A 14,461-nucleotide genomic window follows, 5' to 3' on the forward strand; every position below is an offset into this window, starting at 1 on the left:
TCTTGTTATAATAACATCACTATATATATTTCAGCTTTTTTTGACATAATATTCTTATCCAATTGCAAATTTCCATCAGAATCCACTACTAATGGAAGTCTTATAGTTAATTGAGTTGACTTATTTTTAATTGGGGATTTTAAAATAAAAGAACATTCCTGCTTATTATAATACTTGTCTACAGAATTGAGTTCAGAAACCAGGTTTTATCTTGCATAACTCTTAAATTATACTCTAATTATGCCATAGAGAACTTTTCTAGGAAAATCAAGGTTTAAAGAAATTTTAAAGCTTGGGACCAGCTCATCATTCCAATCAATATGATTATGAATGTATGCGAACTCTCTTAATTGATGCTCTGAAAGCTGTCCACTTATATGGGATTATATCAGATGAATTTCTATGAATATATAAGAAACTGAAAGAAGTTTTAAAAAAATTTGGTGTTATAAACATTTTGTACTTTGTAGAGATTCTCTCTCTCTCTCTCTCTCTCTGCATGCCATATCAGAAATCCTGACATTGACAAGCACCTGGCACAGGTTAATAAGTGGTTAGTTAAGGTGCCAAGGTGTATCCTGGGGGAAGTTACAACCTGAGTGGTTTCCCATTGCCTTCTCTGGTGCGTGATGTTATGCAAGGGGAAATGCTTTCCGGGAGGTCTTGTAAGGGAAACTGGCCCCTATTCAGGTGTTACAAATGTGGAGAAAACCCGGAAAACTCCACATGGCCAGCCTGTTCGAGCGCAGCACAAATCCATGACCGAACTCCCAGTGTTTAGCGACAGAACCGCTCAGCCACTGGTGGGCTTGTTAAGTATAGTTACTAATAATCTAGGAAATTTATCAATTCATAACTTTGCTTTCATAGTTCTGTTTAACACCAACTTGATCACTATTAACCTCTATAAATTTTTCAATTATTCCTTATCCTTCTCATTCAAATTATCATTGGATCATTCAGATATCTTAAAATGAACTTAATATTAAAATGATGGCATCAAGATTTGTGGATTTTGTCAAATTGTAAATATGTTTTGTGAATCGGTAAAGTAGATATTTCACTAAAATTAACTAACTATTAATATTTTTTCTTCACAATTTTAAATGAATAAAAATTATGTAAGTTTATTGCTTATACTGTGTTAAACCTTGCATAAAATTGAATTTTATGTAGAATTTAGAAAATTATTTTAGGTATCTTTTTCTAAGGACTTATTGAACAACCCTTGTACCATACAGTACATCAGTCAAAAGTTTGAAAAGAGTTTAGTTCAGTGGTTTCCAAAGTGGACACTACTATCTCTTGGGGCAAAAAGAAGCAAAGGGATGGCAGGGGTACTGGAAGCAGGGTCCTGACTGAATAGTAACCATAGGTGAGGGTTTGGGTCACCTGCAACCTTTCTCTTTCTTCTGTTAAAATGAGTGAGAAGAAACATTGCATTTAATGGTTTCCAGATGTGAAGAACAATATACAGTAAAGATGCAAAATGAGGTTAGTAGAAAAACTTTTCTAAGAATATTTCCAAGCCTTTCTCACACAAGGGAAAACAGATTAGGGAAGTCGCACATAAGTTTATGGAAACAAGCATGTGGTGGTTCAAAAAAGTTTGGGAATCACTAGCTTAGATTAACTACATGTTCTATATATGAAGGTCGTTCAATAAGTCCTTAGAAAATCCAATAGATGGTGCTCATAGCATCGAAAATGGCTTGTTTTTAGTAAGCATCACGACTCACTAGACGGCTGTGAGTGTCTCAGTCATATCCATCACATGGTTTCATTTTTATTGTCAATTGAAGCAAGAGACTTTTGTTTATTTATAAAAATGGAAAAAAGTGAGTTTTGAGCAGTGATTAAACACTTATATTTAAAAGGCTTAATGCTGAAAGAGATCAAAGCTGAGTTGGATGAAGTTCATGACACATCTGCTCCTGTGTTTACAACTGTTTACAATTGGGTAAATGAGTTTAAATGTGGCCGTACATCCACAAAAGATGAACGTCATTCAGGATGTCCAGTGGAAGTGATTACTCTCAAAATGATTGACAAAATCCACGATATGGTTTTGAGTGATCGACAAATCAAAGTGCGTGAAATAGTTGAGGCCACTGGCATATTGCAAGGTACAGTGTTTCCAATTTTGCACAAAAAATTGGGTGTGAAAAAAATCTAGGCAAGATGGGTACCACGTTTGCTCTCAGCAGAGAATAAACGTAATCGTGTGATCGACTCTGAGGCTATTTTGGCACTTTTTTGTTGCAATCCTGGCGAGTTTCTGCATCGATACATAACTGTGAACGAAACATGGATACACTACTATACTCCAGAGACAAAGGAACAGTCAAAACAGTGGTTTTTGAAAACAAAAGGACTCTGAAGAAGGTGAAGACTGTGAAATCAGCCAGGAAAGTGATGGCCACTGTTTTTTGGGATACACACGGAATCATCGACATCGATTACTTGGAAAAAGGAAAAATAATAACTGGAGAGTATTATGCATTGTTATTGCACCAGTTGAGCAAAGAAATCAAGGAAAAATGCCCTCATTTGAAAAAGAAAAAGATCATCTTCCATCAAGACAATGCACAGTGCACACCTGTGCAGTTTCGTTGGCCAAAATCATGGAATTAAAGCTCAAATTATTACAACATCCACTGTATTCACAGGATTTAACCCATTTTTTTTTATTTCCAAACTTAAAAAATGGCTCGGCGGACAACAGTTTACATCGAACAAGGTGGTCATCGCCCAAACAGATGCCTATTTTGAGGACCTTCCGAAATCTTACTTTTTAGATGGCTTAAAAATTTGGAGAAACGCTTGGAAACGTGTATAGAGCTTAAAGGAGATTATGTTGAAAAATAAATAAAAAAATTTAGAAAAACAAATTATTTTAGGTATCTTTTTCTAAGGACTTGCTGAACAACCCTCGTACCTTATAGTACATCAGTCAAAAATATTTAATGGTTTTAATAAAAGTATTAAAGTAACTTAATTCTTTACTGAATACTGAATACTGAAACTTAATTCATATTGCATATTTTTGTATTTGCATTGTGTATTTTGAGAATATTTTTGTATTGTTTTAAATTAACTATTAAAATTTTACAGTGAAGTGTTTCAACAGCAAATGATTATATATCTTAAATATTTAAGATTATTTAAGTTTTTATTATTAACAAAATTCTGTTAATTTTTATTATTTTGTTTAATTTTATTATAGCATGCTTTTTTTATATTATGCAGACTAATTCTTAATTATGATTCACAAATTACTGTAATCATTGTTACCTTTTTTTTTTTTTTTTTTTGGGTCAAAATGATGATATAAGTTAAATGATACTAAGCTATGAATTCAGTTGCTATTTGGGTAAATGAAAATAGGAAGCTAGCAATAGAAAATGAAGGTTATAATAATGAGAAATTATTTATTGTGACATTGTCACAATTTTAATCATATTTTAAATTTATGCACTCCACCTCAAATTAGTAACATACATAAGATATATCATGCTTAAAATATATGCTCTCCACCTCAAATTAGCAATGGCTTGCCCCTGCACAGTTGTGCCAGTCATCTATCTAATATTTCAGGAGAAATTTTTGAATTGAAATAACATGACTTCTGGTTTGCATCAGAAGTTCTTATATAGTTAATCAGTGCCTCCTTCTCCTATGGTTTCCATATCTGCTCTTGTCTTTTATCTATCTAACTCCATTCTTAAGATTAAGGAAAGATGGTCTGACAGCAACATTGGGAATTTATAGGTCTACAAATTTTTCAAATTGTAACCCAATAATATAAAAAGCAATAGCTAATATGACAAAATTTAGAAAAAAAAATTTCTAACTATGTTTAATATATTTTTTAATGAAATAGAAATTAATAAAAATATGAGATAGTTCTAAATACAGGCATATTTTTCTTTAGAGCACTTTGTTAATACAGTACTGAACCAAGTATCTGGCAAGCAAAAGACCAAAAATGGTCTGGATTTCTAGATGTTCAGTTTTCTGGACATGCTAATATATACAGTAGAATCTTATTATAATGGATCTTGGGCCACCAAAAATCATCCATTGTTCTGAGAATCTATTATATTGTAAACAACAGATTTTCCACATACCCAAGAAAATATTTATTATTCAAAAAGATTTCCAATTTCAAACCTCCTATGTACAAGAAATACCAGTACTTGAAATCATTCAGTCTCTCGAGATCTCTATTCTTTATTCTATAGAAGCATGTATGTTACAATTTTATGTATTTTCCAGTAACATATAATTTCCAGTATTTTCTAGTAACATATAATACCAGTATTTTCCAGTAACATATAATACCAGTATTTTCCAGTATAATTCCAGTAACATATAATACAAGATCATATATTATGCCATATGTGTGTACAACAAACTTGACGAAAACTTTATATACTGTAAGCACAAAGAGGCAAATTATGTATGCTCATTAGCACTTCACTTGACTTTGTGATTTGTTAAGAAACTTGCCGATCTTGGTTTGTTTTGTTGTCACTTTTCTGCCTATTGAGTACAACAACTGCTTGATATTAGCGATGTTAAGTACAGCCTGTTTGTTTATGTTGAAACTTATCAAGAAGGTCTTCACAACTTGAAGACTTGATGCCTCACTAAATTTCAGCATTACACTTGGACCAGCATCAGAATATTCACTAGATGGGACCTCCTCAATCATATCAGCCTGCTGACTCTGTACAATTCTTCAATTGCACATATCCAGATGTAACATGTGCATTATCAAACTTTATAAATTCCCAGAAACACCCAAATATTAACTAAACATTGAAAAAACACAAAGTTACAATATGGGGCTGTAAAAAATCTGTTGTTCTGAGTTGTGAATCTGCTAAAAGGAGGTAAAATTACATTGATTTGGCAGGACCTGGGAAAAAAATCCATTATTCTGAGAAATCCTATATTCCACAGTCCATTAAAATGAGATTCTGCTATACTTAAAATATAAAATAAATAATGGAAAGTAAATAATGAGTGCCACAGAGATGAAAACGAAATGGTTGCGTGGTGAACTACAACTATATGAAATTACAACCTACTAATTTCAGAACAACACTTTCAAAAGTAGCCAGTTATTTGGTAATTCTGGATTTCTGGAAAATGAATATTTGGTCCAATACTATACAGTGTTTTCCAGTTACCATATATTTGTGTTTTTGGCAATTGTCTTGATCTGAAGGGGGGGTATCAGAATATTTTTATTTATTAGTTTTACTTTTTTATTATTATCTAGACCTAGTGCTATTGTGCACTAAATAATTGATACAGCAAATATGTCCTTAGACTTTTATGTTCACTGACAAATGAAAAAAAAAGCTGCAATTTACTTTAAGATGATATTTGCTTTATAGAGGTGATCTGGAACCTAACTTGCTGTACTAATGGGATATTCCTGTAAATTGCTAGTTTTGAGATAGTTTATGACGAATATATCATAATATATTCATCATAAACCAATGATGATGATTCTATATTTAGAAAAAATATATTTTTTGCTAGACTATACATACAAATGAGTCCAAATCCTGTCCTTTCACACGCTTGTAGATTTGTTATTGCCTCTACAAGCATGTGAAAGGACAGAAGGATTTGGACTCATTTGTATGTATAATCTAGCAAGAAATATATTTTTTCTAAATGTGAATTCATCCTGGCATTTTTTAATGATGATTCTATACGTTTAAAATATCAAAAGTTCTTAACTGCACAACACAACCAGGATGAATATATAAAAAAGGAGTGACTTACATTAACCAATTAACCGAAGTGCATATGATCGATATTTGCAAACGTTTTTGCAGTCTCTTCTGGGCTCTTTCTCAGACTTCTTTTTTTGTTCCTTACCACTCTGCACCCGGAACACCTCAAATGGTTGGAGGCTATTGAAATTTTTAAGGCTGGATGCAGAACCACCTGCATTAATTTTAAGATGTGCCTTTCGATGGCATGGCATGTCCTACTAGACAATAATATTTAATTTGAAATCCTATTTAAAGTGGAATGCATGTGCATTCGAACTCATTGTTTTGTTCAATATTATTTAAACATCTTAGAATGCATGCACATGTGGTATTCCAAATCTAATACCATTTGATATATTTTGAATGTTAACTGCCAGCTTGTTTGGAACAAAAAAAGAAGCCAAAGGAAGAGCCCAGAAGGGGCTAACAAAACATTTGCAAATCATATGCACTCTGGTTAATTGGTTAATGTGAGTTTCTCCTTTTTTATATCAAAAGTTCAGCAGTATAAGTTTAACAAAATTATTAAAGATTTTTCTCATAATTTGGATACATAATACAAACTTTGTTTATCTAATATGTGTCTTATGTCCATATTCACAATGAAGAATCAAACTCTTGATCCTTGGTTTGAATGTGGCCATTAAGGTCATACAAGTAGCTTATACGTTTATCAGATTTAACTGTAATTTTTTTTCAGAAAAATAATAAACAACTAAGAAATTAATATTTCACTCTAAAGCCTTAAACTATTTTCCAGTAACAGATAATTTGAAACAGTTTTTTGACTAACATTTTCGATCTTTAATTGGAAATCTTCTTCAGGTCTTGATTCTATATTTGTTAATGGAATGCTTAAATTGAATAGTGATGTTTTTTGAAAAATTTTAAATAATTTCTAAATGAAAGGGATTCTCAGGATATACAAAATAGAAAAAAGCAATGATAAATATATAAAATTAAAAAGTATAAAATCAAAAATGTTAGTCAAAAAAACTGTTTTGAATTATATGTTACTGGAAAATAATTTAAGGCTTTAGAGCAGAGATGTCCAACCATCGGCTCACTTAATATTTTTGTGCGTTCCACTACAACCTAAATTTTTTAGGTACATTTTCATTTATTTTGGTAAAGTATGCTGTAAAAATTATTCTTGTTTCACTGGATACACTTTGATGTTGTAATGACATAATTGGTGCTAGAAAATTGTTTTAACTAGAAAACTGTTATGCATGTGGGGTAGTACATACTGTTGTGAACAATTCTTTTCGTGCATGAAAACCATCAAAACTGCTGAAAGAAATAAGTGGAGTGATTTCCATTTAACTAACATTCTTACAATTAAGACTAATACCATAAAAGCAGATATTGACAATATTATAAAAGGAAGGCAATGTTAAAAATCGCGTTGAATTTATTTTTATTTTGTATGAGTATAATTTCTTTTTGTACTGTCAATAAATAATACAGGTTTTTTTTGTAATTATATTTATTTCTTATTAAAATTTGATATTCACATTTTGAACTTTTTAAAAATATATATATTTATATAAGATATACCTTTGTGGCATGCTGAATATACATAAATTTCTAATTTGGCCCATTAGGAAAAAAGGTTGGACAACCCTGCTTTAGAGTGTAATAAATATTTATTTCACCATCCCAGCCCAATAAGTGGTGTTTTAACAAAAAAATTAACTGACTTTTTGAAAATAAGTTGCTATTTATTACTTTTCTTAAAAATTTATTAAGGAATCAAAGTAATGAATGAATAATTGTAATAGTAAAGTATTTATTTTAATTTAAATCTAAAACTTTTTTTATAAAATTAAAGACAAGTAAAGAATATTTAGTAAAATGAGTTATAAAGAACAATACTGCTGGATTTTAATTGGGCTATAATACAGCTAACTATTTATAAATGCCAGGAGATGACAAATTTTTCTGTACATTTCTTGCGTGCGGACTTTGTTGCCTGAGTGTTGAGAATAATTTGTAAATAAAGGTGAACTCCAGAAAAGCAGTTTGTTTTTTCTTATTTTAAATAACTTTTGTTCTTTTTCATACTAACTAAATAAATTTAAAATATTTTATAATACATTTATAATTATATTATAGCTTAATTAAAATCTGGCAGTATTATTTGTTTATTATAATACTATATATTATAATTACATGTAAACTAAGCCCACTTGGTTTATATGTAATTATAAAATGAGTTATTTTTCTTATATGCACAGAATGAGTATTTCAAAGTAATTGCATTCATAACTTTTATTATATAACTTATTTTGATTTTATATAATTTATTATATTGCAAATGTAAATTGATAATTGTGACACTTGAAGTATGAAGAAATTATTTTTTGATAAAAATGATAAACATTCTTTTTTATAATGATCAGGCTTATTACAAATAGTCAGTGTGTTTATCTATATGAAAATTATATAAAATATTTTTCATTGTTTAACTATGATCTTTTAAGCTATGTATATGTATATATATATAATATCATATATATTTGTGTTTTATGTCTACTAAAGGATTCTTTTAGAAACAAACTAATAATTTAATTTATACAAAATCAAATGCATGATTTGGAATAAAGTATCTGTTAAAAACTGAATTCCAGGTAATGTAACTTCATAACTACTGCTCTCATTATTTTGTCTGCATCCTGTCATGTCATCCTTCCTCAATAATTTCCTGTCAAATTCAGAGGAAGTTACCTTGACAGTTTATTCATGTGATGAAAACAAATTTTGAAGTGAAATACAATTATTTTATTTTGAGAAATACAAATAACTGTTTGAAAAAATTGAATTATTTTTAGAAACAAAGTTTTGTTTCTGGAATTTGGTACAAAATTTTATGTATTTGTATGTTCACAAAGACACTGAAAATGGACCAAAGAGGTCCAAAAGTATTTAGTCTGTATTTGAATTATTTCCTATTACTTATTTGAGCTCAAAATTATATATAGTAGACTTCTTAACTGTTGTTTATATTTTAATGGGTATTGTTTTTAGTGTCAAAAGGGAAAGCTTCTATTGTCCTAGAAACATTGCCTTATAATAATATTTAAGTAATTAAGTCAGTTAGATGTAATAGCTATTATTTTTTAAGTACAAATTATTTGAATATTTTAATTTTTGCTAATAAATGTAAATATTTTGTAATATTTATTTTAACATATTTTTTAACGTGTAAATTCCTCGGCCATTTTTTAAAAGAAATCAATAATTTCAATTAAAGGGTAATTTAAATGAAATCTAGACTGGATCATATATCATATGATACATAATACTAGTCACTAAAGGAAAATTACAGTATACACAGCACAGTTGCAAAAGTTATGTTATCTGCTATAGGAAATTGCCTCCTGCTTTCAGACACATCTCAACATGGTATAAGTTTGTGTATATTCTCTGCATAAAAAGTGATTGCTTTGGATGGAAAGTTCTACAGGATCCATGTTACAATCCAATATGTCATCTTGTGACTTCCATATCAAATTTTCACATGGTCACAGATTCCAGTCGAAGTTTGAGCAGCTGTAACTGAATGGTTCATCCAGCAGCTTTTCTCTCATGGAGAATAGAAAGACCCTTTTAACAGTCTTTTGTATGTTGGCTAAATCATATAGGATCAGGCCAGGAGGATAGTCAGGAAGAATGGAGAGAGGGTGCTTTTATGTGCATTTGAATCTTATTTTTTTTTTAATAATAATTTTCAGTTATATTTTTAATTCACTTAAATTTCTGTTTTCATAGTTTTTACAATAATGCATCAGTAAATGTTTTAACATACCATTTTTGTTAAATTTCAGTTTTATTTTATGTACATTAGTGAAAGGTAAATAATGCATAATTCAAGTTTTCATAGCTTATTGCTGCATACATCAATAGTCAAACTTCCTGTCCAAATTCCTGCTACAAATGATGATCTGTAATACCCAGACTAAATACTGGTAATCCCAGTATTGTAAATTTATTTAAAATATATTTATGAAAAAGTTGCATTAGGAAAAATGGGAAGTAAGGACATAAGAAGTAATGGAGGAGTGACCAGTGCATAGTTTTCTTTGGTTTAGTGATAATGCATCTGTGTTCTACTGCAGTTGTGCAATTTAGTGATTTTTACTATAAAATTTTAGTGCACAATGAGTATTTTTAACAGTTTATTTCAGTAGGTACTTAGTTTACTTTAAGTGTTCTGACCTTATTCAGTAATATTTAATATAAAATGTACAATATCATTACAATAGTTTTGTTGTTGTCTACTGCATCTTAAAGAAAATACAGTTCACATACAATCAGTACAACATGCAAATACAGTTTAATGACCTCATTGACTGTTACTAAGATAATTGGCATTTGTATTGTTTAATATTGTGCTAAAATTTTTTGAAAGTGAATAAAATCAATTAATTTAAGTAAAACTGGATAGAATTAAATTGTGCATACCAATATACCTTGTTGTATGTGAAAACAGAAGGTGCATGTGATATGACTGAATGGTTTTAATTTTTAGCCAAGAACCTGCCTGACCACTCTTTTGATTTCTAGTCAAGAGTTGTCTGTAGTATCATCAGTGGTAATTGTTGTATGTGTGTTATTATCAATGCTTGTTGCTGGATTATCCTGACAGGTTACGTGATCTTCATTAATGTTAAATGTTTCTGTCTGTTGATGTATTTGATCAGCAACCTGTTGTTTGATAAGTTCAAGTGTTGTTTGTAAAATAAGGTTGTTGAAGGTTGTTGTGTATAATTGTTCTTTTTTGATCAACAACCCTTTGTTCAGTGACAGTGAGATGAGGATACTGTTGTGTGAATCTATGGTGTAGTTGTTGTCTGTATGCTGTCATGTTTGTTTCGAGTTTTGTGATGGTGCAGTAAGTACGGATGATAAACTCGTTCATTTCTACTGTCCATTTCATCTGTTGGCATGGTTTTCCAGCCTTTGTGGTCTGTGGATGCATTGCCACAGAAACACCAAGGCTGGGTTGGTTCCTCACATCTGTTGAGGGCATTGCAGTAGCCATGCTTGGGCTGGTGCTGCTTTCGCCACTGGTAACCAAGGGAGACTGTGGCCTATTTTTCGAACGTGAGCCTCTGCCTAACCCACGAACGCGGACCTTGTTAACCCGGGCGACGTCCGAGCCGGTATCACACTTTGATCTAGTTATTACCATAATAAATATCACCACAGAGTGTGGGTGTGGTCACTCTTAGCTTTATTTCTCCCCATAGACCTTACTGGCATGGGTGTCCCTACCAGGAGCTTGTTTTCCAGCCTGCATTGCCCTATGGATCAGTAAAATTACTGGGCTCTCCCATCACAACCAGGTGGTGACCACGGGAGAGTTATTATTATTATTAGCAGTAGTAGTAGTAGTATAGTATAGTATATATTTAATTTATAAATAAAACAGAAATGAAACAAACCACAAAAACAAACATTTTGTTATTTGGTAGCTGTTTTGTATTTTTGATACCTAATTCAATTTAGGTGGTTTTTGTCTCAAATATTATTTGTTCCATTTTACTTATTTTATAATTATGTCTACAATAAACTAGTAACACAAAATGAAAGAAATAAGGAAAATATACCAGTAAACTGTCATTATGGTAGTTCATATTGCATGAAAGTTTTATTTTTGTTCTAGCAGTGTTTTGTAGATACACACTAATGAACACTATACATCATTTATTTACATGAAATTGTGGTAATTTTCTAATGTAACTTTCAGTGTACATTATTTTTTGTTTTTTAAGATTTCTTATATATTCTTCATTTATAAAATATTAGTCTGTATTTTCAGTTGTATGTACAGGAAAAAAAATTGCAAATTTTGAATGTCAGTAATGTTACAATATATTTTAATTTAACTTCCACTATTTACAAACATATCTGTATTTTCATTGAAATATATATATATATGTTTGTAAATAGTGGAAGTTAAATTAAAATATATTGCAACATTGAATTTCACAAAATATGTTATATATATATATATATATATATATATATATAACATATTTTGTAAAATTCTGTTTTATAAATTAAATTAATGATAAAATAATTTCTAAATCATTTTCATTATTTGCTGTTTTATTAGTTATGAATTATAATGAAACTGGTTTAAAGTTGTTAAAATATAATATTATTATTTATTGTGACATTGTCACAATGCCAGGCTGCAATTTTTAATCATATTTTTAATTTACTTAATTTAAAATAAAATGCTCTTCGCATCAGATTAGTAGTGATTGCCCCTGTACATCATATTTTACCTGTTGCAATAGAGTTGTGCCGATCATCTATCTAACTCCTTTCAGGAGAAACTTCTGAATTGAAATAATGTGACTTTCAGTGCAAACTGTAAGTTTGTATACAGTTAATTGAGGCTTCCTTCCCTTAAGCTTTACATATCTGGTCTCAACTTTCATATATCTAACATTGTTCTCAAGATTAAGGAAGAACAGACAGATGGATAGACAATGATAGGAATTTATAGGTCTACAATTTTTTCAAATTGCAGCCCAACAAATAATAAATAATCTCTTGCTGTAAAGAAATTTCTGATTTTAAGTCTTCAGATATAGTTTTATATTTTTATAAATAACTTAATTTCATTTTGTATCAAATTTTATTTAAAATAGCAATTATCAATAACAAAATTTTGATGTACAATGTATTTGTCATTTTTAATGGTTCAAAAAAATCTAAAATCAAGTATAATGCTTCAAAAATATTGAAATTTTAATCATATTGAATAACAAATAAAATGATATTAAAAATAAAGAATTAAAAAATTCTCTTTAAAAAAATCTAATTAAATAATTTATCAATTCAGTATCATTTAAGAGAGAGAATATTTATTCTTAATTCTTTTATTCCAAATTTATTTTTCTATAACTTTTAACTAAAATATTTTGATAATGTCTATTATTTGTTCATTGTTTTATTTAATTCAGTATTTTATCTATATATTATTCTTTATTTTTAGTATTATTTAAAATAGAAATTTGTAATCAGTAAATAATCTGTGATGCTTCTTTATTACCTATTATATATTTTAGAAACTTATTTTTCAAAGCAAATGCTTGTACACTATATATATAGGATTTTTAATGAAACTAGCTTCCATTCATTTTAAAAGGGGGGTTTATGAGTGGTCTGGGTCATCCTGTATAATTTGTAAATACAGAGTGTTCCAAAGTTGCTAAATTTGAAAGAGATGTCTTAATGACATATTTATATGTACACTTCTTTACAAAATGCCACTGTTAGATCAGAATGAAAATATACTGCTCAATTTAATTAATGATTGGTTAATTCATTGTAGAATATATTTATAAACATTTTAGAGATTATATTCTGAACTGTTTCTCTTGTAATTTTACAGATCTTACAAATCTCACTATTGTCATTACATTTTATTATTTTGAGATCATAACACGTTGAATATTTATCATAAATATGGGGTCTAAAAATAAAGTTGATTAGAAAGTTAAAAACAATTTAAATATAAATTTAATCTTTACATTTTTGTATAAAAAAAAAATATACATAGAATCAATTACTAAGACATTTTCTTCAAATTTAATCTATTTCAGCAAAATAAATGGTTACTTCAGGAATACCTTGTATTATGAAAAGAAAAAGAGAATTGTGTATTTAGTAGAATGAAATTGACAAAAAGAAACTAAATCTGATATTAAAGAAAATATAAGTTGTTGTCAAATTAAAAGAGAGAAGAAACAAATATAAAAAAAATTTTTTAATGTAATTTTTGATGTTTTTTCATTGCATTGCAGAAACTTCAACTCTAAAAATGTGTTCAGCAATATTTTACATAACATTTTCATAATGTAGTAATTTATAAAACTTATTTCAAAAATAAGATTAATAAATAAAATTTACTTTTTTAAAAGAAATTTTATTAACTTGATATAATGCAATTTAAAAGGGATAATTTATGATTAACCAATTAAAAATCCTTATAACATTTGATTTTTGCAGGTGAAGCAAAAAATCTGCCTCCTAGGAGTCATGGCTCAATTGGTTTAAGAGATACTTTTTGCACCATTAGTCTTGATCAAGAAGAAATATTTCGTACAAGCACAATAGAAAAAACACTTAGGTATGGTTTAGTACTTCTTAAAATTTATTTAAATATTTATTTGATAAGAGTTAAAATAAAAATATATCACAAAAAAAAAAATCTGGACTGCAGTAAAACCTGTCTAAAATGGTCTTTTGACAAAATGACAACTTACCTGAACAGAAAATAAATATTTGCTCTATATCTTTAGAATATCTTTTTCTTCTGTAATAATTTTATCTTTATCATTTTTTATTTCTCTAGCTATAATTTTCCCACTAGTTCTGAGATTCTTTGCTAATTTCCAGAACATTTTGCACCCTCTTTATACTTGTTTTCTATTTCTGTTCTGAAATCTTCCCATCTTTGTTTAGTAGTCTTTACACATAGTTTGGCTATTGTATATTTAACTTTGTAATTGTTGTTTGTGGCCTTATTTGCTAGAAATAAGCTGCTTTCTTCTCTTGATTCTACTAACATTTCCTTGAATTTTTGCTATTTTTCCTCCAAATCTATTTCAGTAATGATGATGTTATTAGTTGTGATATTA

The 14,461-nt window shown here is 29.1% G+C and overlaps 1 protein-coding gene across 1 annotated transcript in view; it reads left to right on the plus strand.

The window, feature by feature from the left end:
• The window catches only part of RasGAP1 (Ras GTPase activating protein 1), a 67,081-nt gene that overhangs the window by 11,991 nt on the left and 40,629 nt on the right, over window positions 1-14,461 (plus strand). The window contains exon 2 of the mRNA XM_067271481.1: window positions 13,830-13,950. Within this exon, the coding sequence (XP_067127582.1) occupies window positions 13,830-13,950 (121 nt within the window). The remainder of the gene's footprint in view (window positions 1-13,829; window positions 13,951-14,461) is intronic.

The sequence above is a fragment of the Centruroides vittatus genome, unplaced genomic scaffold, assembly GCF_030686945.1.
Source record: "Centruroides vittatus isolate TY-2023 unplaced genomic scaffold, ASM3068694v2 contig_4, whole genome shotgun sequence".
In the NCBI taxonomy this organism is placed as follows: domain Eukaryota; kingdom Metazoa; phylum Arthropoda; class Arachnida; order Scorpiones; family Buthidae; genus Centruroides; species Centruroides vittatus.